The sequence below is a fragment of the Mobula birostris genome, unplaced genomic scaffold (assembly GCF_030028105.1).
Source record: "Mobula birostris isolate sMobBir1 unplaced genomic scaffold, sMobBir1.hap1 scaffold_675, whole genome shotgun sequence".
Classification (NCBI taxonomy): domain Eukaryota; kingdom Metazoa; phylum Chordata; class Chondrichthyes; order Myliobatiformes; family Myliobatidae; genus Mobula; species Mobula birostris.
The window spans coordinates 144,228-170,101 of NW_027278394.1; the positions used below are offsets into that span (position 1 = coordinate 144,228).

At 54.1% G+C, this 25,874-nt stretch overlaps 1 protein-coding gene across 1 annotated transcript in view; it reads left to right on the forward strand.

Annotated features, from left to right (window-relative positions):
• Positions 1 to 52: 52 nt before the first annotated feature.
• The window catches only part of LOC140193651 (migration and invasion enhancer 1-like), a 43,399-nt gene continuing 17,577 nt past the window's right edge, over positions 53 to 25,874 (forward strand). The window contains exons 1-2 of the mRNA XM_072250811.1: positions 53 to 175; positions 23,083 to 23,180. Of these exons, the coding sequence (XP_072106912.1) occupies positions 147 to 175; positions 23,083 to 23,180 (127 nt within the window). The 5' untranslated portion in view covers positions 53 to 146. The remainder of the gene's footprint in view (positions 176 to 23,082; positions 23,181 to 25,874) is intronic.

A 25,874-nucleotide genomic window follows, 5' to 3' on the forward strand; every position in this document is an offset into this window, starting at 1 on the left:
GACGCCTCAGCAGGCGGTTGCCTCTCTTCTATTGGTCGGAGGCGACCACGTGGTGCCCGCCGGCTCCCTGTCAGTCACGTGAGAAAGGCGAGGGTGGCGGTGGTGGCGTCTGTTGATCGTGCGGAGCAGAGCGGAGCGAAGCGCAGATGAGCGTCAAAGTTCACGTCGAGTACTGGTGTGTGGGGCCGAGATGCAGGGGCGGCGGGCGGGGAGGTGTTATGTGAAGAGGGGGGAACCGCGGTGTCCGCGCTCGGTCCGGGACCTGTCGCTCGGGTATCGCCCGGTTAACGCATCGGCAAACCATGGGATAGGTATGATTGACGGCTCCTGCAGCCAGTGGGATTTGCTAGGTGCGGGTCGCCAGCCAATGGATTTGCCAGGTGCGGGTCGCCGGCCAGGGGCAAGGGGGGCGGGCGGGAAGGGAGGGGAGGGGGAAGGGGGAAGGAAGGGAGGGGAGGGGGACAGGGGGAAGAAGGGAGGGAGAGGGGGAAGGGGAAAAAAGGGAGGGGAGGGGGAAGGGGGAAGAAGGGAGGGGGAAGGGGGAAGGGGAAGAAGGGAGGGGAGGGGGAAGAAGGGAGGGGAGGGGGAAGAAGGGAGGGGAGGGGGAAGGGGGAAGAAGGGAGGGGGAAGGGGGAAGAAAGGAGGGGAGGGGGAAGGGGGAAGAAGGGAGGGGAGGGGGAAGGGGGAAGAAGGGAGGGGAGGGGGAAGGGGAAAAAAGGGAGGGGAGGGGGAAGGGGAAAGAAGGGAGGGGAGGGGGAAGGGGAAAGAAGGGAGGGGAGGGGGAAGGGGAAAGAAGGGAGGAGAGGGGGAAGGGGAAAAAAGGGAGGGGAGGGGGAAGGGGGAAGAAGGGAGGGGGAAGGGGGAAGGGGGAAGAAGGGAGGGGAGGGGGAAGAAGGGAGGGGAGGGGGAAGGGGGAAGAAGGGAGGGGAGGGGGAAGGGGGAAGAAGGGAGGGGAAGGGGGAAGAAGGGAGGGGGAAGGGGGAAGAAGGGAGGGGGAAGGGGGAAGAAGGGAGGGGAGGGGGAAGGGGGAAGAAGGGAGGGGAGGGGGAAGGGGGAAGAAGGGAGGGGAGGGGGAAGGGGAAAAAAGGGAGGGGAAGGGGAAGGGGAAAAAAGGGAGGGGAGGGGGAAGGGGGAAGAAGGGAGGGAAGGGGGAAGAAGGGAGGGGAGGGGAAGGGGAAAGAAGGGAGGAGAGGGGGAAGGGGAAAGAAGGGAGGGGAGGGGGAAGGGGAAAGAAGGGAGGGGAGGGGGAAGGGGAAAGAAGGGAGGAGAGGGGGAAGGGGAAAGAAGGGAGGGGAGGGGGAAGGGGAAAGAAGGGAGGGGAGGGGGAAGGGGAAAGAAGGGAGGGGAGGGGGAAGGGGGAAGAAGGGAGGGGGAAGAAGGAGGGGAGGGGGAAGGGGGAAGAAGGGAGGGGGGGGGAGGGGGAAGGGGGGAGAAGGGGGAAGAAGGGAGGGGAGGGGGAAGGGGAAAGAAGGGAAGGGGAAAGAAGGGAGGGGAGGGGGAAGGGGAAAGAAGGGAGGGGAGGGGGAAGGGGAAAGAAGGGAGGGGAGGGGGAAGGGGAAGAAGGGAGGGGAGGGGGAAGGGGAAAGAAGGGAGGGGGAAGGGGGAAGAAGGGAGGGGAGGGGAGGGGGAAGAGGGAGGGGGAAGGGGGAAGAAGGGAGGGGAGGGGGAGGGGGAAGAAGGAGGGGAGGGGGAAGAAGGGAGGGGAGGGGGAAGAAGGGAGGGGAGGGGGAAGAAGGGAGGGGAGGGGAAGAAGGGAGGGGAGGGGGAAGGGGAAAGAAGGGAGGAGAGGGGGAAGGGGAAAGAAGGGAGGGGAGGGGGAAGGGGGAAGAAGGGAGGGGAGGGGGAAGGGGGAAGAAGGGAGGGGAGGGGGAAGGGGGAAAGAAGGGAGGGGAGGGGGAAGGGGGAAGAAGGGAGGGGAGGGGGAAGGGGGAAGAAGGGAGGGGGAAGGGGGAAGAAAGGAGGGGAGGGGGAAGGGGGAAGGAGGGGAGGGGGAAGGGGGAAGAAGGGAGGGGAGGGGGAAGGGGAAAGAAGGGAGGGGAGGGGGAAGGGGAAAGAAGGGAGGGGAGGGGGAAGGGGAAAGAAGGGAGGGGAGGGGGAAGGGGAAAGAAGGGAGGAGAGGGGGAAGGGGAAAGAAGGGAGGGGAGGGGGGAAGGGGGAAGAAGGGAGGGGGAAGGGGGAAGGGGGAAGAAGGGAGGGGAGGGGGAAGAAGGGAGGGGAGGGGGAAGGGGGAAGAAGGGAGGGGAGGGGGAAGGGGGAAGAAGGGGGAGGGGGAAGGGGGAAGAAGGGAGGGGGAAGGGGGAAGAAGGGAGGGGAGGGGGAAGGGGGAAGAAGGGAGGGGAGGGGGAAGGGGGAAGAAGGGAGGGGAGGGGGAAGGGGAAAAAGGGAGGGGAAGGGGGAAGGGGAAAAAAGGGAGGGGAGGGGGAAGGGGGAAGAAGGGAGGGGAGGGGGAAGGGGGAAGAAGGGAGGGGAGGGGGAAGGGGAAAGAAGGGAGGAGAGGGGGAAGGGGAAAGAAGGAGGGGGAGGGGGAAGGGGAAAGAAGGGAGGGGAGGGGGAAGGGGAAAGAAGGGAGGAGAGGGGGAAGGGGGAAAGAAGGGAGGGGAGGGGGAAGGGAAAGAAGGGAGGGGAGGGGGAAGGGGAAAGAAGGGAGGGGAGGGGGAAGGGGAAAGAAGGGAGGGGAGGGGGAAGGGGGAAGAAGGGAGGGGGAAGAAGGGAGGGGAGGGGGAAGGGGGAAGAAGGGAGGGGGAAGGGGGAAGAAGGGAGGGGAGGGGGAAGGGGAAGAAGGGAGGGGAAAGAAGGGAGGGGAGGGGGAAGGGGAAGAAGGGAGGGGAGGGGGAAGGGGAAAGAAGGGAGGGGAGGGGGAAGGGGAAAGAAGGGAGGGGAGGGGGAAGGGGAAAGAAGGGAGGGGGAAGGGGAAGAAGGGAGGGGAGGGGAGGGGGAAGAAGGAGGGGAGGGGGAAGAAGGGAGGGGAGGGGGAAGAAGGGAGGGGAGGGGGGAAGAGGGAGGGGAGGGGAAAGAAGGGAGGGGAGGGGGAAGGGGAAAGAAGGGAGGAGAGGGGAAGGGGAAGAAGGGAGGGGAGGGGGAAGGGGAAAGAAGGGAGGGGAGGGGGAAGGGGAAAGAAGGGAGGGGAGGGGGAAGGGGAAAGAAGGGAGGGGAGGGGGAAGGGGAAAGAAGGGAGGGGGAAGGGGGAAGAAGGGAGGGGAGGGGGAAGAAGGAGGGGAGGGGGAAGAAGGGAGGGAGGGGGAAGAAGGGAGGGGAGGGGGAAGAAGGGAGGGGAGGGGAAAGAAGGGAGGGGAGGGGGAAGGGGAAAGAAGGGAGGAGAGGGGGAAGGGGAAAGAAGGGAGGGGAGGGGGAAGGGGAAAGAAGGGAGGGGAGGGGGAAGGGGAAAGAAGGGAGGGGAGGGGGAAGGGGAAAGAAGGGAGGGGAGGGGGAAGGGGAAAGAAGGGAGGGGAGGGGGAAGGGGAAAGAAGGGAGGGGGAAGGGGGAAGAAGGGAGGGGAGGGGGAAGAAGGGAGGGGAGGGGGAAGAAGGGAGGGGAGGGGGAAGAAGGGAGGGAGGGGAAGAAGGGAGGGGAGGGGAAAGAAGGGAGGGGAGGGGGAAGGGGAAAGAAGGGAGGAGAGGGGGAAGGGGAAAGAAGGGAGGGGAGGGGGAAGGGGAAGAAGGGAGGGGAGGGGGAAGGGGAAAGAAGGGAGGGGAGGGGGAAGGGGAAAGAAGGGAGGGGAGGGGGAAGGGGAAAGAAGGGAGGGAGGGGGGAGGGAAGGGAGGGGAAGAGAGAGGAAGGGAGGGGAAGGGAGGGGAGGGGGAAGGAAGGGAGGGGAGGGGGAAGGGGAAAGAAGGGAGGGGAGGGGGAAGGGGAAGAAGGGAGGGGGAAGGGGAAGAAGGAAGGGAAGAAGGGAGGGGGAAGGGGAAGAAGGGAGGGGAGGGGGAAGGGGAAAGAGGGGAGGGGGAAGGGGAAGAAGGGAGGGGAGGGGAAGGGGAAAGAGGGGAGGGGGGAAGGGGAAAGAAGGGAGGGGGAAGGGGAAAGAAGGGAGGGGGAAGGGGAAGGGGAAAGAAGGGAGGGGAGGGGGAAGGGGAAAGAAGGGAGGGGAGGGTGGAAGAAGGGAGGGGAGGGTGGAAGAAGGGAGGGGAAGGGGAAGAAGGGAGGGGAGGGGGAAGGGGAAAGAAGGGGAGGGGAAGAGAGAGGAAGGGAGGGGAAGGTGAAGGAAGGGAGGGGATAGCCGTAAGGAGGAGGAGGGTGCTGAATAAATCAGGTTTAATACCAATAGCATGTGTAAAAGTTATGAATACGTATGTAGCGTTCTCTGCCCGTAAAGAAATTTGATGGCCGAGGGGAAGAAGCTGTTCCTTTCGGCTCCTGTACCTCCTCCCTGATGGTAGCAGTGAGAAGAGGGCACGTCCTGGGTGGTGGGGGTCCTTAATGATGGACCCGTTGAAGATGGCCTGGATGCTGGGGAGGGTGGGGCCCGTGCTGGAGCCAGCTAGATAGACATACTTTATTGACCCCGAGGGAAATTGGGTTTCGTTACAGCTGCACCAACCAGGAATAGAGCATAAATACAGCAATACAAAAACCACAAACAACAATATGCAAACTATGCCTGATGGAAGATAAGTCCAGGGACCAGCCTATTGGCTCAGGGTGTCTGACCCTCCACGGGAGGGGCTGCAAAGTGCGACAGCCACTGGCAGGAACAACCTCCCCTGACGCCCAGTGTTGCAACTCAGTGGAATGTGGCCGAGTTGTAAACTGAGTTTGCAACTCTCTGTAGCTTATTTCAACCCTGTGAGTGCCCTCTCTCCCTGCCCTCCCCATACCAGATGGTGATGCCGCCAGTTAGAATGCTCTCCACGGGTCTTCAGGCTCCTGTACCTCCTCCCTGATGGTAGAAATGTGACCAGGCCCTGCCTTGGGTCGGGGGGGGGGGGGGCTGTCCTCTCTCGATCTTTGAGGTCTGCAGAAGATTTGGCTGGATGCTTCTGGTACGGGTGACCAGACCCACAAGGAGATCGTTGCTGGGCGCGAGGGCTTCCACTCGGACTTTGAGGGAGGGATTAGCCCAGGTTTTTGGAAGGGTCCTGCCAGAAGCTCCCTCTATCGCTATATTTAAAACGGAGGTTGATAGGTTCTGGATTAGTCAGGGAGTAACTCATGGTGTTGGCACGTGGCCAAGTGGTTAAGGCGTCTGTCTAGTGATCTGAAGGTCGCTAGTTCGAGCCTCGGCTGAGGCAGCGTGTTTGTGTCCGTGAGCAAGGCACTTAACCACACATTGCCCTGCGACGACACCGGTGCCAAGCTGTATCGCCCCTAGTGCCCTTCCCTTGGACAACATTGGTGGCGTGGAGAGGGGAGACTTGCAGCATGGGCAGCTGCCGGTCTTCCATACAACCTTGCCCAGACCTACGCCCTGGAAACCTTCCAAGGCGCAAATCTCGAGAGACCAACGGATGCCTGGTCAGGGAGTCAAAATTACGGGGAGGAGGCAGGAGAGTGGGGGTTGGGAGGGGTAATAAATCAGTGGTGATAGAATGGCGGAGCAGACTCGATGGGCCGAATGGCCCATAGAATGAGAGTCGGGTTTAATATCACAGGCATGTGTTGTAAAGTTCTTTATTTTGCAGCATAACTTTTAAAAATCCTACAAAAATTACAATTAAAAAATGTATATATTTATGGGATGTGGGTGTCGCTAGCTAAGCCAGTGTTTATTGCCCATCCCTCGTTGCCCTTGAGGAGGTGGTGATGAGCTGTCTTCTAGAACTGCTGCCGTTCCTGGGGTGTAGATACACCCACAGTGCTGTTAGAGGGGGAATTCCATGATTTTGACCCAGCGACAATGAAGGAACGGCGATGTGTTTCCAAGTCAGGGTGGCGAGTGACTTGGAGGGGGATTTCCAAGTGGTGGTGTTCCCAGGGACCTGCTGTTCTCGTCCTTCTAGTAGTGGTTGTGGGTCTGCAAGGTGCTGCCTTAGAAACCTTGGTGTGTTGTTGCAGTGCATCCTGTAGATAGTACACACAGGGCACGTGGCCAAGTGGTTAAAGCATTGGACTAGCGAGCTGAAGGTCGTTAGTTCGAGCCCCAGCCGAGGGAACGTGTTGTGACCTTGAGCAAGGCACTTAACCACACATTGCTCTGCGACGACACTGGTGCCAAGCTGTATGGGTCCTAATGCCCTTCCCTTGGACAACATCGTTGTCGTGGAGAGGGGAGACTTGCAGCATGGGCAACTGCCGGTCTTCTGTACAACCTTGCTCAGTGACGACTTTCCAGGCGCAGATCCATGGTCTCACAAGGCTAATGGATACCTTTACTTGTTCACACACTGCAACGGTTCGTCGATGGTGGAGGGATTGGATGCATGTGGAAGGGGGACCAATCGAGTGGGCTGCCCTGTATGGTGTCCAGCTTCTCGAGTGTTGATGGAGCTGCACTCATCGAGGCGAGTGGCGAGTATTCCATTACGCTCCTGCCCTGAGCCTTGTAGATGGTGGACAGGCTTTGGGGAGTCAGGAGGTGAGTAACACGCTGCGGGATTCCTAGCCTTTGACCTGCTCTGGTAGCCACGGTGATTGTATGTCTAGACCAGTTTGGTTTCCTGTCGATGGTCACCCCAGGATGTTGATAGTAGGGGATTCAGTGATGGTGATGCCACAGAATGTCAAGAGATGATGGCTAGAGCCTCTCTTGTTGGAGATGGTCATTGCCTGGCACTTGAGTGGCTCGATTGTCACTTGTCAGCCCAAGCCTGGATGTCGCCCAGGTCCTGCTGCATTTGGGTACGAACTGCTTCACTATCCGAGGAGTCACAAATGGTGCAGATCATTGTGCAGTCATATACAAACATCCCCACCATATGGCGGGAGGAAGGGCATGGATGGAGCAGCTGAAGATGGTTGGTCCCAGGACACTTCCCTGAGGAACCCCTGCAGTGATGCCCTGAGGATGAGATGATTGACCTCCAACCATCTTCCTTCGTGTCAGGTGTGATTCCAGCCAGCAGAAGGTTTTCCCTCGTAATTCCCACTGACTCCATTTTAGCGAGGGCACTTTGAAGCCCCACTCAGTCAAATACTTCCTTGCTGTCACTCTCACCCCACCTCTGGTATTTAGCTCTTTGGTTCATGTTTGGACCAAGGAGGTGATGAGATCAGGAGTTGAGTGGTCCTGACAGAACCCAAACTGGGCATCTGTAAGCAGGTTAGTCATAGTCATACTTTACTGATCCCGGGGGAAATTGGTTTTCGTTACAGTTGCACCATAAATAATTAAATAGTAATAAAACCATAAATAGTTAAATAGTAATATGTAAATTATGCCAGGAAATAGCCTATTGCCTCTGTCTGACCCTCCAAGGGAGGAGTTCTAAAGTTTGATGGCCACAGGCAGGAATGACTTCCTATGATGCTCCGTGCTGCATCTTGGTGGAATGAGTCTCTGGCTAAATGTACTCCTGTGCCCAACCAGTACATTATGTAGTGGATGGGAGACATTGTCCAAGATGGCATGCAACTTGGACAGCATCCTCTTTTCAGACAGCACCGTCAGAGAGTCCAGTTCCATCCCCACAACATCACTGGCCTTACGAATGAGTTTGTTGATTCTGTTGGTGTCTGCTACCCTCAGCCTGCTGCCCCAGCACACAACAGCAAACATGATAGCACTGGCCACCACAGACTCGTAGAACATCCTCAGCATCGTCCGGCAGATGTTAAAGGACCTCAGTCTCCTCAGGAAATAGAGACGGATCTGACCCTTCTTGGAGACAGCCTCAGTGTTCTTTGACCGAGTTATTGCTGAGTGGGTGCTGCGTGATGGCACTGTTGCTGACGCCTTCCATTGCTTTGCTGATGGTTGAGAGTAGGCTGATAGGGCAGTAACTGGCTGGGTTGGACTTGTCCTGTGTCTGGGGTACAGGACATACCTGGGCAATTTTCCATCTTGCCAAGTAGAAGCCGGTGTTGTACCTGTATTGGAGCCACTTGGCTAGCGGCGCGACAAGTTCTGGAGCACAAGTCTTCGGGATATTGCTGGGATTTCGTCTGGGGCCCATACCCCTCGCGGTATCCAGTGTTTTCAGCTGTTTCTTGATGTCACGTGGAGTGAATCGGATTGGCTTATGTAATTATATATAGAATTTATTGCGAAAGTACACGTATGTCACCAGAAACAACCCTGAGATTCATTTTCCCATGGTCCTACTCAGTAAATCATTACCCAGAACAGAATCAATGAAAGAGTGCACCGACTTGGGCGTTCAACAGGGTGCCGAAGACGACGTACTGTGAGGAGCTTTAAGTTCCTCGGGGTCAATATCACAAATGACCGGACTTGGTCCACCCAAGCAGAGTTCACTGCCAAGAAGGCCCACCAGCGCCTTTACTTCCTGAGAAAGCTAAAGAAATTTGGCCTGTCCCCTAAAACCCTCACTAATTTTTATAGATGCACCGTAGAAAGCATTCTTCTTGGGTGCATCACAACCTGGTATGGAAGTTGTCCTGTCCAAGACCGGAAGAAACTGCAGAAGATCGTGAACATGACGCAGCACATCACACAAACCAATCTTCCGTCCTTGGACTCTGTTTACACCGCACGCTGTCGGAGCAGTGCTGCCAGGATAATCAAGGACACGACCCACCCAGCCAACACACTTTTCGTCCCTCTTCCCTCCGGGAGAAGGCTCAGGAGCTTGAAAGCTCGTACGGCCAGATTTGGGAACAGCTTCTTTCCGACTGTGATCAGACTGCTGAACGGATCCTGACCCGGATCTGGGCCGTACCCTCTAAATATCCGGACCTGCCTCTCGGTTTTTTTTTTGCACTACCTTACTTTCTCTTTTCTATTTTCTATTTATGATTTAGAATTTAAATTTTTAATATTTACTATCGATTTGTACTCCAGGGAGCGGGAAGTGCAGAATCAAATATTGCCGTGATGATTGTACGCTCTAGTATCAATTGTTTGGGGACAATAAAGTATAAATAGAAAAAGATTTTGCTCCTTGTGTTGCAGCAGCCCAGCCTAATCACAGGAGAATTTACAATGATCAATTAACCCCCTAACCTGTACGTCCTCGGACTGTGGTAGGACCCCTTCACCCCCACCACGGTACACTGGGAGAATACGCAAACTCCCTGCAGAGTTGAACTCCAGAACGTCCCCCAGGCTCGCGCCAGCCTCTACCGTCGCCGGCCGCACGCAGTGGCGTCCGCACTGGACTTCGAGCCGAACGGTCCCGGCTGCTTGCATGCTTCCTGTCCGTGCTGGGTCGAGCGGCGAGCTAGCACGACCCGGCCTCGTGTTTTCTTTTCCGAAATAAAATACACGCAGTCAAATGTCGTAGAAACAACAAAAATAAAAATGGCAGCTGATGCGCCAAGCGGTGTGAAAACAAACAGTCACAACGGCCTCTACAGTGGCGCCTTGGAGTCGGAAGGCACTTGCAGACTCCCCTCCTCCCCCCCAGCACAATGCCACGGTGTGTTGGTTGTTAAGGTAAACAACACAGTTCATTCTGTGTTTTGATGTACACCTGATAAATATCACTCAGAATCAAGATCGTGCGGGTGAGATGAGCTCAAACTCTCACTTTGTTAATTGGCAGCCCATCCCTTTCTAAAATTCAAAACATGTTTTGTTACAGGATAATTTTTTAATGAACACCATTATCTTGAAAGGTCAACTGGGTGCACCACTTTCCCCCCAGGATTTAAATATTTCCATACTGTTTGTTGAGAATTTCTTTGTTAATGATCACTAGGCTGGTTTCTCACTCGATCGAGCCTCTGATCCTGTGGCGCATTCGGTGAAAATGATTTTCATATGAGCAAGAGCAAACTGTTAGGGTGCGTAGAACACCTTGTTCGGGTTGGGTGTCGAGGCAGAAACATTTGGAGCATCTAAGGTAGATTAAACAAGAAAGCCAGAGACTTTTTTTCCCCCCGGGGGTGGAAATGGCTGTTTCGAAGGAGGCAGAATTTTAACGTGACTGGGGGAGTATGGGGTGGGGGGTGTTGTCAAGAACACGAGGAAATCTGCAGATGCTGGAAATCGAAATTCTCTGTAACTTCTGCGATCTCCAACGGGATCTCACCACCAAGCAGCTCTTTCCCCTCACCCCCCCCCCCACTTCTGCTTTCCACAGGGAGCCCTCCCTACGCGACTCCCTTGTCCACTGATCTCCCGCCCGGCACTTACCCTCGCAAGCAGCACAAAGTGCCACACCTGCCCCTGCACCAGCTTCCTCACCACCATTCAGGACAACCCAAGCAGTGAGGCGATACTTCACCTGCCAGTCTGTTGTGGTCATCTACTGTATCCAGTGGCTCCCGGCGTGGCCTCCTGTACGTCGGTGAGACCCGACGCAAATTGGGAGACCGCTTCGACGAGCACCCAGAAAAAAAGCGGGATTTTCCGATGGCCGCCCATTTTATTTCCACTTCCCATTCCCATTCTGATATGTCCTTTCTGCTGCGATGAGGCCACACTCACGTTGGGGGAGTAACACCTTGTATTCCGTCTGGGTAGCCTCCAACCTGATGGCATGAACATAGATTTCTCCAATTCTGGTACTGCCCCCTCCACCCCTCGCCACTCCCCATTGCCATTTCCCCCTCTCACCTTATTGCCTTACCTGCCCATCATCTCCCTCTGATGCTCCTCCCCCTTCCTTTCCTTCCATGACCTTCTGTCCTCTCCTAATAGGTTCCCCCTTCCTCCAGCCCTTTATCTCTTTCACCAACCAACTTCCCAGCTAGTTACTTCACCCCCTCCCCCTCTCCCGGTCTCGCCCCTCACCTACCACTTTGTATTTCTCCCTCCCCTCCCCCAAGACTTCTTACACTGACTTCTCAGCTCTCTTTCCAGTCCTGGTGAAGGGTCTCGGCCTGAAACGTCGACTGTTTACTCTGTTCCGTTTACTCTCAGCCTGATCTGCTGAGATCCTCCAGCATTTTAAGATTATTACGGGATTGGACACGCTGGAGGCAGGAAACATGTTTCCAATGTTGGGGGAGTCCAGGACCAGAGGCCACAGTTGAAGAATAAGGAGTAGACAATTTAGAACAGAGTTGAGGAAAAACTTTTTCACACAGAGGGCTGTGGAATGCTCTGCCTCAGAAGGCAGTGGAGGCCAATTCTCTGGATTCTTTCAAGAAAGAGTTAGATAGAGCTCTTAAAGATAGCGGAGTGAAGGGATATGGGGAGAAGGCAGGAAAAGGGATACTGATTGTGGACGATCAGCCATGATCACAGTGAATGGTGGTGCTGGCTCGAAGGGCTGAATGGCCTACTCCTGCACCTATTGTCTATGTTGTGTGTGTTGCGGGGGATGTCAGAGGTAGGTATAGAGAGTGGAGAGTACCCGGAACACCCTGCTAGGGGTGGTGGTCGAGGCAGATACATTAGGCACATGGATGGTAGAAAAACGGAGGTGTACGTGGGAGGGAAGGGTTAGATTGACCTTGGAGTCGGTTAAAGGGTTAAACAATGCCATACTATTTCTGTCAAAAGGCTTACAAATCAGCCACCTTTGCTCTTTACCCAAGTGGCAGGGTATTTTGTTGTGACATTGTGGGGCAAGGAGCCTGTAGCGTGCTGTAATGCTCTCTGTTGTATGATAAAGTGCTAGAAGTGGATTTGTTCTTTCTTTTCAAATCTTTGTATTATATTATACAAAAGAGATAACACGAGTACATTGAAGTAAAAAAGACATTATCTTAAAGATTGAAAAAAAATTTTGTGATAACAAAAGAAACCTACTAAGCAGAAAAGTGAGGGGGGGAAATAAAGAACCCATTAGGTGTACAAACTTGGAGTCGCGTGTCATACAAAAAGCTTCTAGAAATAAACATCAAACTGCCAGCAAGAAAAGAAAATATACCAAAAAATTTACAATTAGATTGTGGAAAAAAATCTATCAATTAGCTCAGATGATGATAACAAGCAAATGAGCCCCATCTTTTCTCAAAATCAAAGGTTCGACTTATAATTTTCTCCAAACTAAGACATAGCATCACTTGAGAGAACCATTGTGACAAAGTGGGAGCTGATGTATCCTTTCACTTTAACAAAATGGCCCTCCTAGCTATCATAGAACATAGAATAGTACAGCACAGTACAGGCCCTTCGGCCCACAATGTTGTGCCGACCCTCAAACCCTACCTCCCATATAACCCCCCACCTTAGATTCCTCCATATACCTGTCTAGTAGTCTCTTAAACTTCACTAGTGTATCTGCCTCCACCACTGACTCAGGCAGTGCATTCCACGCACCAACCACTCTCTGAGTAAAAAACCTTCCTCTAATATCCCCCTTGAACTTCCCACCCCTTACTTTAAAGCCATGTCCTCTTGTATTGAGCAGTGGTGCCCTGGGGAAGAGGCGCTGGCTGTCCACTCTATCTATTCCTCTTATTATCTTGTACACCTCGATCATGTCTCCTCTCATCCTCCTTCTCTGCAAAGAGTAAAGCCCTAGCTCCCTTAATCTCTGATCATAATGCATACTCTCTAAACCAGGCAGCATCCTGGTAAATCTCCTCTGTACCCATTCCAATGCTTGTACTCTTGTACTGAGCAGTGGTGCCCTGGGGAAGAGGCGCTGGCTATCCACTCTATCTATTCCTCTTATTATCTTGTACACACGTACACATATTTGTTATCGATGTAACAAATGCAATAACATGTTGGTCAGGCACAGAAATACCATGAATATTTTGAGGAATTATTCCAAAAAGCACAGTTAATTTATTAGGTTGTAGATTAGTTTTAAGTGCTTTAGAAATGGTTGGAAAAAAATGACTTCCAGAACTGCTCCAACATAGAACAAGACCAAAACATATGTGTCATGAAGTGGATTTGTTCATAATGTGCAAAAGGGAGCTGGGTAAAGATTAGAGAGGGGTGATTAGGGGAGGGTGAAAGAGCTGCTACTGAAAAGAACCACACAAAATGGGGGGTGGCTACCATTTGCAGTGTTCAGAATACACTCATTATTAATTACAGTAAAATACCCGACCATTTCGGTAAAGGTGGTTGTTTTACAAGCCTTTCGACGGAAATGGTATCACATTGTTTGTCGTCATTACGATAAAGTGAGTGCCACTATCCTCTCTAAGCTTCAGCCGAAGGACCATCTTTCGAATGTGATTATTATTGGTTAAACGTTCTGCTGGCTAGTCTACCTTTCTGTGGCTGTCTGCTCGTCAAGAGCTTTAAAACAAAAACTGAACATAGAGCCTTACAGCACAAGATCAATCTAACCCTCCTTCCCACTCCTTCCCACTCCTTCCCACTCCTTCCCACTCCTTCCCTCTCCTTCCCTCTCCTTCCCTCTCCTTCCCTCTCCTTCCCTCTCCTTCCCTCTCCTTCCCTCTCCTTCCCTCTCCTTCCCTCTCCTTCCCTCTCCTTCCCTCTCCTTCCCTCTCCTTCCCTCTCTCTTCCTCTCCCCCCCCCCCCCCCCATACGTTCCTCCAAAAACCTTAAAATAATACCCTCTATATTGGCCATTTCCACCCCTGGGAAAAAGTCTCTGTCTAGTCGATCTGTGCCTCTTATCATCTTGTACATCTCTATCAAGATGCCTCTCTTCTTCCTTCGCTTCAAAGAGAAAACCCCTGACTCACTCAACCTATCCTCATAAGACATGCTCTCTGATCCAGGCGGCATCCTGGTAAATCTCCTCTGCACCCTTTGTAATCCAGGCAGCATCCTGGTAAATCTCCTCTTCACCCTCTCTGATCCAGGCAGCATCCTGGTGAGTCTCCTCTGCACCCTCTCTAATCCAGGCAGCATCCTGGTGAATCTCCTCTGCACCCTCTCTAATCCAGGCAGCATCCTGGTGAATCTCCGCTGAACCCTCTCTAATCCAGACAGCATCCTGGTGAATCTCCTCTGCACCCTCTCTAATCCAGGCAGCATCCTGGTGAATCTCCTCGGCACCCTCTCTAATCCAGGCAGCATCCTGGTAAATCTCCTCGGCACCCTCTCTAATCCAGGCAGCATCCTGGTAAATCTCCCTCTGCACCCTCTCTAATCCAGGCAGCATCCTGGTGAATCTCCTCTGCACCCTCTCTAATCCAGGCAGCACCCTGGTGAATCTCCCTCTGCACCCTCTCTAATCCAGGCAGCACCCTGGTGAATCTCCTCTGCACCCTCTCTAATCCAGGCAGCATCCTGGTGATTCTCCTCTGCACCCTCTCTAATCCAGGCAGCATCCTGGTGAATCTCCTCTGCACCCTCTCTAATCCAGGCAGCATCCTGGTGAATCTCCTCTGCACCCTCTCTAATCCAGGCAGCAACCTGGTGAATCTCCTCTGCACCCTCTCTAATCCAGAGAGCATCCTGGTGAATCTCCGCGGCGCCCTCTTTGAAGTTTCTCAAGGTTGTTTACGGTGCAGTGGGGCCCCCGGGGGAGAATCTCCAGCTCGCCTGGTTACCCAGGGAGTTGATGGAGAGAGCACAACAACATCCACAGCAGCAGTGAATATTTCACAATGTTATTCCGGTGTAAGTCAATTGGTTACCGCGTTGGGCACAGGGAAAAGCTGCTTTGCTTACGGTCCAGACAGGCTATTTCATCTTATCAGTGCATTGGAGCAGCACAAAGAAAAACAAATTTTTTAGGAATGCAAAATACAGGCGAGTGCAAAAACAGGTCAGCAGTAAGGTTGTTTCCTTCTTATGCCCTGCATGCAATACTGGGTGACAGCGGCTCAGCAAAGTCCTCCATCTTGGGCCACCATTGATCCTTCCTCTCCCAGGGATGGGGACTTTGGAGCCTCTGTTGGCGTTTCTGTAGCGCCAGGTTTTTATGGGACGGGGTTATCACTATCCCCGTGTCCGACCCTTCCTCCTTCATTGGCTGTGCTTGGGATTGTCCGCGGTTGAGCTGGACAAGCCTGAGGTAGCTTTGGGTGGGTGGGTGGAGTTGGGTCTCTATTAAAGGAGGTGTGAGGTGCTCCTTCCCTCCGCTAGCCCGCAGGTCACCCTCGGGCAAGGTGTATATCTTGCTCAGCACCCCGCCCCCCCCCCCGGCCGATCAGGGTCACGTGAAACCATGGGAGCAGGTGGTGGACGGTCGTGCAGATCACAAATCCCGGTTATGTGACTACCGATGCCAGGCAGACAATCTCTGAAGAGTATTGATAATGGCTGGGGTTCACCCGTCTTGTAAAGTCACTGCCCAGAAGGCGGCAATGGCAAACCACTTCTGTAGAAAAATTTGCCAAGAACAATCCTGCTCGTGGAGAGACCGCGATCACCCGCGTCATACGGCACTTAAGGGGCTGACGACGAGATCAACAGACCACGCGGGAGCTGTGTAGTTGCGGGGTAGATGGTCCTTGAATCTGGTGGTCTGTGCTTTCAAGCTTTTGAGAGAGGAGAAGAGGGAATGGGCGGGGGTCTTTCATTACGCTGGCTGCTTTACTGAGACGGTAGGAACTGTCGAGGCAGTGGAGGGGGAGGCCGGCTCCTGTGGCGCGCAGAGCTGTGTCCATGACTCTGCACTTCCTTCCACTGACATGTGTAGCTGTTGCCGTACTGGGCCGTGACACAACCAGGCAGCACATCCTCTGCTGCTCTGTGGTAGGTTTAGACAGGAACCTGCCGAATTTCAGTCAATGGTAGGAGACATTTTGCAACAGGCCCAAGGTAAGGAAATATCAGTGGCTCAGGTTTCCCCCAACGATAGAGTAAGTTTCAAAGTGCAAAGTCAATGCATGATCAAAGTACACATCTATTACCATATCCAACCCTGACATTCATTTTCTTGCCGACTCACGGCAAGTAGGAAGAAACACAACAGAATCACTGAAGAGCTGCACGTGACAAAGATGGACGGGCAAGCAATGTGCAAAAGACAGCTGTGCAAATGCAAGAGGAAATAGATAGTAGTCATGATAAGTAAATAAGCAATAAATATGGAGAACGTGAGATGAAGAGTCCTTGAAAGTGAGTCCCTAGGTTGTGGGAAGAGTTCAGTGATGGGGCAAGTGAAGTTGAATAAAGTTGTCCTCTTCGGTTCAAGGGGCTGATGGTTGAGGGGTAACCCTTGGAGGGTCAGACACCCTGAGCCAATAGGCTCGTCCTGGACTTATTACCTGGCATAATTTACATATTACTATTTAACTATTTATGGTTCTATTACTATTTAGTTATTTATGGTGCAACTGTAACGAAAACCAATTTCCCCCGGGATCAATAAAGTATAACTACTAGACTAATTGTTCCTGAACCTGGTGGTGTGGGTCCTGAGGCTCCTGTACCTCCTTCCTGATGGTTGAGGGGTAAAAACTGTTCCTTGAACGTGGTGGTGTGGGTCCTGAGGCTCCTGTACCTCCTTCCTGATGGTTGAGGGGTAATAATTGTTCCAGATCCTGGTAGTGTGGGACCTGAGGCTCCAGTACCTCCTTCCTGATGGTTGAGGGGTAATAACTGTTCATGAACCTGGTGGTGTGGGTCATGAGGCTCCAGTACCTCCTTCCTGATGGTTGAGGGGGTAATAACTGTTCCCGAGCCTGGTGGTGTGGGTCATGAGGCTCCTGTAGCTCCTTCCTGATGGTTGAGGGGTAATAACTGTTCCTGAACCTGGTGGTGTGGGTCCTGAGGCTCCTGTACCTCCTTCCTGATGGTTGAGGGGTAATAACTGTTCCTGAACCTGGTGGTGTGGGTCCTGAGGCTTCTGTACCTCCTTCCTGATGGTTGAGGGGGTAATAACTGTTCCTGAACCTGGTGGTGTGGGTCCTGAGGCTCCTGCACCTCCTTCCTGATGGTTGAGGGAGTAATAACTGTTCCTGAACCTGGTGGTGTGGGTCCTGAGGCTCCTGTACCTCCTTCCTGATGGTTGAGGGGTAATAACTGTTCCTGAACCTGGTGGTGTGGGTCCTGAGGCTTCTGTACCTCCTTCCTGATGGTTGAGGGGGTAATAACTGTTCCTGAACCTGGTGGTGTGGGTCCTGAGGCTCCTGCACCTCCTTCCTGATGGTTGAGGGGGTAATAACTGTTCCTGAACCTGGTGGTGTGGGTCCTGAGGCTTCTGTACCTCCTTCCTGATGGTTGAGGGGGTAATAACTGTTCCTGAACCTGGTGGTGTGGGTCCTGAGGCTCCTGCACCTCCTTCCTGATGGTTGAGGGGGTAATAACTGTTCCTGAACCTGGTGGTGTGGGTCCTGAGGCTCCTGCACCTCCTTCCTGATGGTTGAGGGGGTAATAACTGTTCCTGAACCTGGTGGTGTGGGTCCTGAGGCTTCTGTACCTCCTTCCTGATGGTTGAGGGGGTAATAACTGTTCCTGAACCTGGTGGTGTGGGTCCTGAGGCTCCTGTACCTCCTTCCATTCAAATTTGAGGATAAGAGTCTGCCGACCAGAAAGCTAACTATTTAAATAATGCAGTTCCGGGAACTTCTCGGTCTTCCCAGGAGATTTGAATGTAACCACTAGTAAAATTAGATCCGCCATGATGAAATGGGAAATCAGCCTAATTCTGCTCCTCATTCTCATTGTACCAGAATTGACTATGGTGCGAGGAATATTATGTTTCAGAAAAGCTGTGAACGAAAAGCGCGGTGAAAGTGATTGCATCATCAGGTTAGCCTGGCCTCTTAAAGCGAAGCCCCAGCTCAATATCAGAATTATTTCCACCAATTACGTTGTCCTACAGTCTTGCGGCCTGGGGACGAAGCTGTTTCCCCATCCTAACAGTCCGTGTCCTAGTGCTATGGTGTAGGTTCAATGAAGTTCGTTAGACCACACTTGTGATCGCTTCTGGTCGTCAGTATAGGAAGGATGTGGAAACTTTAGAGAGGGTGCTTTAGAGATCTACTGCCTGGATTAGAGAGATTTTTCTTTTGCCTTACTCGACTGCAACACAGCGTAACGATTTGACCTATAGGAACAGTGTGCAGGGCAAACTTTTCACTGTACCTCTGTTCTGTGAGGTTGTCATAGTGGGGCAGTGGGGGGGAGTACTGGATTAGTTTACAATTTAGGAGTCAATTTAGGAAAAGGGGAAGCACAACAAGATCTAGGTGTTCTTGTACATCAGTCACTGAAAGCAAGCATGCAAGTACAGCAGGCAGTGAAGAAAGCTAATGGCATGTTGGCCTTCATAACAAGGGGAATTGAGTATAAGAGCAAAGAGGTCCTTCTGCAGCTGTACAGGGCCCTGGTGAGACCACACCTGGAGTACTGGTCTCCAAATTTGAGGAAGAACATTCTTGCTATTGAGGGAGTGCAGCGTAGGTTCACAAGGTTAATTCCCGGGATGGCGGGACTGTCATATGTCGAAAGATTGGAGCGACCGGGCTTGTATACTCTGGAATTTAGAGGGCTGAGAGGGGATCTTATTGAAACACATAAGATTATTAAGGGATTGGACACGCTGGAGGCAGGAAACATGTTCCTGCTGATGGGTGAGTCCAGAAGCAGAGGCCACAGTTTAAGAATTAGGGGTAGGCCATTTAGAACAGAGATGAGGAAAAACTTTTTCACCCAGAGAGTGGTGGATATATGGAATGCTCTGCCCCAGAAGGCTGTGGAGGCCAAGTCTCTGAATGCTTTCAAGAACGAGATGGATAGAGCTCTTAAAGATAGCGGAATTAAAGGTTATGGGGATAAGGCAGGAACTGGATACTGATTGTGGATGATCAGCCATGATCACAGTGAATGGCGGTGCTGGCTCGAAGGGCCGAATGGCCTACTCCTGCACCTGTTGTCTGTTGTCTATTTTTTTATGTGGAATTTTCTGATCCTCTTCGGTGACCCCCTCCAGACCAGAGGGGTGCAGCCAGTTAGAACTCTTTCCACAGTGCATCCTGTAGAAATTTGCAAGAGTTAATGGAAACGTATATCAACTCCTAATGAAATATAGCCGCTGTCGTTGCCCTCTTTGTAAACCTCGGTGTTGCTCGTGTGAGCGTGTGGATCAGTGGGGATTTGGGCTGGGTTTCCTGCTGGAGACTCTGAAATAGGAATTGCCTTTCCAGTGACTCTGATTCTAAGTTGAGGCTGCCATGTAGGTTTGGATATCCAGAACTGGGGGATGCAGCCTCACGATTCGGGGGGGAGTAGATTCAGGACGGAGATGAGGAGGAACTGCTTTTCCCAGACGGTGGTGAATCTGTGGAATTTCTGCCCAATAGAGCAGTGGAGGATACCTCAGTAAATGTGGATAGATTTTTGCGTTGTCGGGGAATTAAGGGTTCTGGGGAAAAGGCAGGTAGGTGGAGATGAGTCCATGGCCATGATCTTATTGAATGGTGGAGCAGGCTCGACGGGCCAAATGGCCGACTCCTGCTCCCGTTTCTTATGTTCTTATGTTAACAAGCAAAATGCTGGAGGAACTCAGCAGGTCAGGCAACATCTATGGAAAGGAATGAAGAGTTGATGTTTTGGATCAAGGCTCTTCACCAGGACTGTGTGTTCCACTGGGCTTCCAACATCTGCAGAATGTCTTGAGTTTAAGGATTTGTGTGTCCATTGGGGAGTTTGCAGGCTCCCCCCGTGACCGAGTGGGCATCCTCGGGTTACCTCCTACATTCCAAAGGCATGCAGGCGAAGCCCCTTTCTTCCCGGACGTCTCAGGAAATGGCTCGTCAGCCCTTGCTGAGTGCCGAGAAACCCACCTTTCTCCGGCCTTGTACATCTAGAGTATACGCACTCTGGTGCCGCCAAGTCCGTGAGATTGGGATGTCTCTCCCATCCAAGCCCCGGTTTGTGTGAATGTTGTGTGATTTTTACAGCTGTTACAGCTCATCGGCAGGAAATAACAGACTGCACGCCACATACAATTAAACTAACTATATTTATGAATATTAACTAAAGGGTTAGTAAAGAAAAGAAAAAAAAACAAAAAGGGCCCATTATAATTAAACAGTCAAATGTGCATGGGAGCTTATAGATTCCAAAAGTCATACTCGCCAATCCCCAGTAGACTCCCACACCTTGGCTCCATCAAATCACGGTCCTTTCCAGATCAAATCCTATCCCCGGTTCTCGCCAGTGTCTCTGTCTTCATCTTCTGCTGAACAAAGACAAAAGACTCCCACCGGTGTCAGGCACGGGGGGGATAAGTAACCCACACCCCCAGCCTTCTCTCCTGATCGGATGACCCACATTCCTAAGCACCCCTCATCCCTAACAGTAAACCCAAGCACTGCTTCTACAGAAAGACTGTGACGTGAACCACTCTACAATAATTAGCAGTGAAACCTTGATACCAGGGCGTTACGCAGAAGAGGGTTAATAAGTTCTTAGTGTGCTATATCGGCACTTATGGGCTGCCCAGAACTTCCACGGACTGTGGTTGTTGAAGTGTTTTACAGAACGTTTCAATGCACATTCAACAAAAGAAAAAGTTAATCTGACTAATCTTGAAGGGACCAGTGGTTAAGGTTCTAAATTGGCATTTCTGTGAAGGGTGGCGGGGTGGAGATGAGTCACTACCAAAGGAGGTGTAGGGCACTCGTTCCCTCTGTTAGCCTGCAGGTCGCCCTTGGGCAAGGTGTAGCACCTGCTTAGCCTCCCCAATCAGGGTGATGGGAAGACGTGGGAGCAGATGGTGGGTGGTCGTATGAACAGCTGGTGCATATCGCAAAGTCCAAAGTAAAATTTATTATCAGAGTACGTCACCACATACAACAACCCTGAGATTCATTTTCCTGTGGGCATACTCAGCAAATTTATAGAATAGTAACTGTAAACAAGAGCAATGAAAGATCAAGTAGCGTTTAGAAGACAGCAAACCGTGCACCGTGCTGTTTAATAACGAGAACATGAAACAAGATAGAAAGTCCTTAAAATAAGATCATTGAAGTGAGGACATCTCAGTCAGTGAGTGTAGTTATCTTCTTTGGTTCAATAGCCTGATGGTTGAGGTGTAATAACCATTCCTGAACCTGGTGGTGTGGGTCCTGAGGATCCTGTACCTCCTTCCTGATGGTTGAGGAGTAATAACTGTTCCTGAACCTGGTGGTGTGGGTCCTGAGGCTCCTGTACCTCCTTCCTGATGGTTGAGGAGTAATAACTGTTCCTGAACCTGGTGGTGTGGGTCCTGAGGCTCCTGTACCTCCTTCCTGATGGTTGAGGGGTAATAACTGTTCCTGAACCTGGTGGTGTGGGTCCTGAGGCTCCTGTACCTCCTTCCTGATGGTTGAGGGGTAATAACCATTCCTGAACCTGGTGGTGTGGGTCCTGAGGATCCTGTACCTCCTTCCTGACGGTTGAGGGGTAATAATTGTTCCTGAACCTGGTGGTGTGGGTCCTGAGGCTCCTGTACCTCCTTCCTGATGGTTGAGGAGTAATAACTGTTCCTGAACCTGGTGGTGTGAGTCCTGAGGCTCCTGTACCTCCTTCCTGATGGTTGAGGGGGTAATAACTGTTCCTGAACCTGGTGGTGTGGGTCCTGAGGCTCCTGTACCTCCTTCCCGATGGTTGAGGGGTAATAACTGTTCCTGAACATGGTGGTGTGGGACCTGAGGCTCCCGTACCTCCTTCCTGATGGTTGAGGGGTAATAACTGTTCCTGAACCTGGTGGTGTGGGTCCTGAGGATCCTGTACCTCCTTCCTGATGTTTGAGGAGTAATAACTGTTCCTGAACCTGGTGGTGTGGGCCCTGAGGCTCCTGTACCTCCTTCCTGATGGTTGAGGGGGTAATAACTGTTCCTGAACCTGGTGGTGTGGGACCTGAGGCTCCTGTACCTCCTTCCTGATGGTTGAGGGGTAATAACCGTTCCTGAACCTGATGGTGTGGGTCCTGAGGCTCCTGTACCTCCTTCCTGATGGTTGAGGGGTAATAACTGTTCCTGAACCTGGTGGTGTGGGTCCTGAGGCTCCTGTACCTCCTTCCTGATGGTTGAGGAGTAATAACTGTTCCTGAACCTGGTGGTGTGAGTTCTGAGGCTCCTGTACCTCCTTCCTGATGGTTGAGGGGTAATAACTGTCCCTGAACCTGGTGGTGTGGGTCCTGAGGCTCCTGTACGTCCTTCCTGATGGATGAGGGGGTAATAACTGTTCCTGAACCTGGTGGTGTGGGTCCTGAGGCTCCTGTACCTCCTTCCTGATGGTTGAGGGGTAATTACTGTTCCTGTACCTGGTGGTGTGGGTCCTGAGGCTCCTGTACCTCCTTCCTGATGGTTGAGGGGTAATAACTGTTCCTGAACCTGGTGGTGTGGGTCCTGAGGCTCCTGTACCTCCTTCCTGATGGTTGAGGGGTAATTACTGTTCCTGTACCCGGTGCTGTGGGACCTGAGGCTCCTGTATCTCCTTCCTGATGGCAGCAGCGAGAAGAGAGTCGAGCTGGATGGTGAGGGTCTTTGGGTGCTGCTTTCCTGCAACAGTGTTTCATGTGGATGTGCTCAATGGTTGGGAGGGCTTTACCCGTGACGTACTGGGCTGAATCCACTAACTTTTGCAGAATTTTCTGCTCAAAGGCATCGGTGTCCCCACACCGGGCCGTAATGCAGCCAGTCAGCAAACTTTCCACGACATATCTATAGAAGTTTGTCAAGTCCTGGTGATGCGACCACTGATGCCAGGCGGACAATCTCTGAAGAGTATAGATAATGGCCGGGCAGCCACAGAAAGACCATGACTGCCCACGTCATGTGATGTGGCACGTAATGCAGGTTTGCAGATCCTGGCTCCCGCCGGGCGCCACAGTAACGTAGCGGTTAGCCTGACGCTATCACCGCTCGGGGTATCGAAGTTCAATGCCAGCGCTATCTGCAAGTAATCTGTACGTACTCACCGTGACTACGTGGGTTTCATCCCGGTGCTCCGGTTTCCCCCCACCGTCCAATAGGCTGATTTGGTCGTTGTAAATTAGGCCAGGGATAAATCGGTGGGTTGCAGGGCGCCATAGCTGAAAGGACTGGGAGTGCCTAGTTCTGTGCCGTATCTGAGATGCAAATTGGACACACTGGAATGAAATCTTGGGGAAGTTGGAAACAGACAGGAGAACTCAAACCCCTCTATCACAGTTCCACAGGGATCAGAAACTCACTCTGTGTGTGTGTGTGTGTGTGTGTTGGGTTAATCACATGTACCACAGTCCCTGATAGTGCTATTAACGCACCCTGTGTTCACCGCAGTGGCGCCTGAGGGTACGAAACCCGCTATCAGGAACTCGCCAACAACATCTTGAAGTCGTTTCCTGATGCGGATGTTTCTGGAGATGTCGGGAGGAAAGGTAATCCCAGGATTTTTTCGGTTCGGTACGGTACTGCCGAGGGACTGGAGCAAATTCCGACCTTCTTTCTCGTCGACGTTCGGTACTGGGGTGGGGGGGGGTGAATCTGAAATTTCTCTTCACATCACAAGCTTTATCAAATTTAAAAGTGCTCCTCCGCACCCACTGACCCACCCTCCGCACCGCCAACCACCCACTGACCCACCCCTCCACACCCCCAACCACCCACTGACCCACCCCTCCACACCCCCAATCACCCACTGCCCCACCCCTCCACACCCCCAATCACCCACCGACACATCCCCAATCACCTACTGACCCACCCCTCCACACCCCCAATGACCCACCGATCCACCCCTCCACACCCCCAATCACCCACCGACCCACCACTCCACACCCCCAATCACCCACCGACCCACCCCTCCACACACCTCCAATCACCCACCGACACACCCCTCCACACCCCTAATCATCCACTGACCCACCCCTCCAAACCCCCAATCACCCACTGACCCACCCACTGACACACCCACTGACCCACCCCTCCACACCCCCAATCACCCACTGACCCACCCCTCCACACACCCAATCACCCAGTGACCCACCCCTCCACACCCCCAATCACCCACCGATCCACCCCTATACACCCCCAATCACCCACCGACCCACCACTCCACACCCCCAATCACCCATCGACCCACCCCTCCACACACCTCCAATCACCCACCGACACACCCCTCCACACCCCTAATCATCCACTGACCCACCCCTCCACACCCCCAATCACCCACTGACCCACCCCTCCACAACCCCAATCACCCACTGACCCACCCACTGACCCACCCCTCCACACCCCCAATCACCCACCGACCCACCCCTCCACACCCCCAATCACCCACTGACTCACCCCTCCACACCCCCGACCACCCACCGACCCTCCCCTCCACACCCCCGACCACCCACTGACCCCCCAATCACCCACCGACCCACCCCTCCACACCCCCGACCACCCACCGACGCTCCCCTCCACACCCCCGACCACCCACCGACCCTCCCGTCCACACCCCCGACCACCCACTGACCCCCCAATCACCCACCGACCCACCCCTCCACACCCCCGACCACCCACCGACGCTCCCCTCCACACCCCCGACCACCCACTGACCCCCCAATCACCCACCGACCCACCCCTCCACACCCCCAATCACCCACCGACCCACCCCTCCACACACCTCCAATCACCCACCGACACACCCCTCCACACCCCCAATCACCCACTGACACACCCTCCACACCCCCAATCACCCACTGACCCACCTCTCCACACCCCCAGTCACCCACCGACCCACCCCTCCGCACCCCCAGTCACCCACCGACCCACCCCTCCGCACCCCCAGTCACCCACCGACCCACCCCTCCGCACCCCCAGTCACCCACCGACCCACCCCTCCGCACCCCCAGTCACCCACCGACCCACCCCTCCGCACCCCCAGTCACCCACCGACCCACCCCTCCGCACCCCCAGTCACCCACCGACCCACCCCTCCGCACCCCCAGTCACCCACCGACCCACCCCCAGTCACCCACCGACCCACCCCTCCGCACCCCCAATCACACAACCGACCCACCCCTCCACACGCCCAATCACCCACCGACGCTCCCCTCCACACCCCCGACCACCCACTGACCCACCACTCCACACACCCGACCACCCACCGACGCTCCCCTCCACACCCCCGACCACCCACTGACCCCCCAATCACCCACCGACCCACCCCTCCACACACCTCCAATCACCCACCGACACACCCCTCCACACCCCCAATCACCCACTGACACAACCTCCACACCCCCAATCACCCACTGACCCACCTCTCCACACCCCAAATCACCCACCGACCCACCCCTCCGCACCCCCAGTCACCCACCGACCCACCCCTCCGCACCCCCAGTCACCCACCGACCCACCCCTCCGCACCCCCAGTCACCCACCGACCCACCCCTCCGCACCCCCAGTCACCCACCGACCCACCCCTCCGCACCCCCAGTCACCCACCGACCCACCCCTCCGCACCCCCAGTCACCCACCGACCCACCCCTCCGCACCCCGAGTCACCCACCGACCCACCCCTCCGCACCCCGAGTCACCCACCGACCCACCCCTCCGCACCCCCAGTCACCCACCGACCCACCCCTCCGCACCCCCAGTCACCCACCGACCCACCCCTCCGCACCCCCAGTCACCCACCGACCCACCCCTCCGCACCCCCAGTCACCCACCGACCCACCCCTCCGCACCCCCAGTCACCCACCGACCCACCCCTCCGCACCCCCAGTCACCCACCGACCCACCCCTCCGCACCCCCAAACACCCACCGACCCACCCCTCCGCACCCCCAATCACCCACCGACCCACCCCTCCGCACCCCCAATCACCCACCGACCCATCCACTGACCCACCCCTCCACACCCCCAATCACCCACTGATCCACCCCTCCACACCCCCAATCACCCACCGACCCACCACTCCCCACCCCCAATCACCCACCGACCCACCCCTCCACACCCCCAATCACTAAATTACTCACCCTTCCACACCCCCAAATCACCCACTGACCCACCGCTGCACACCCCCAATCACCCACCGACCCATCCACTGACCCACCCCTCCACACCCCCAATCACCCACTGATC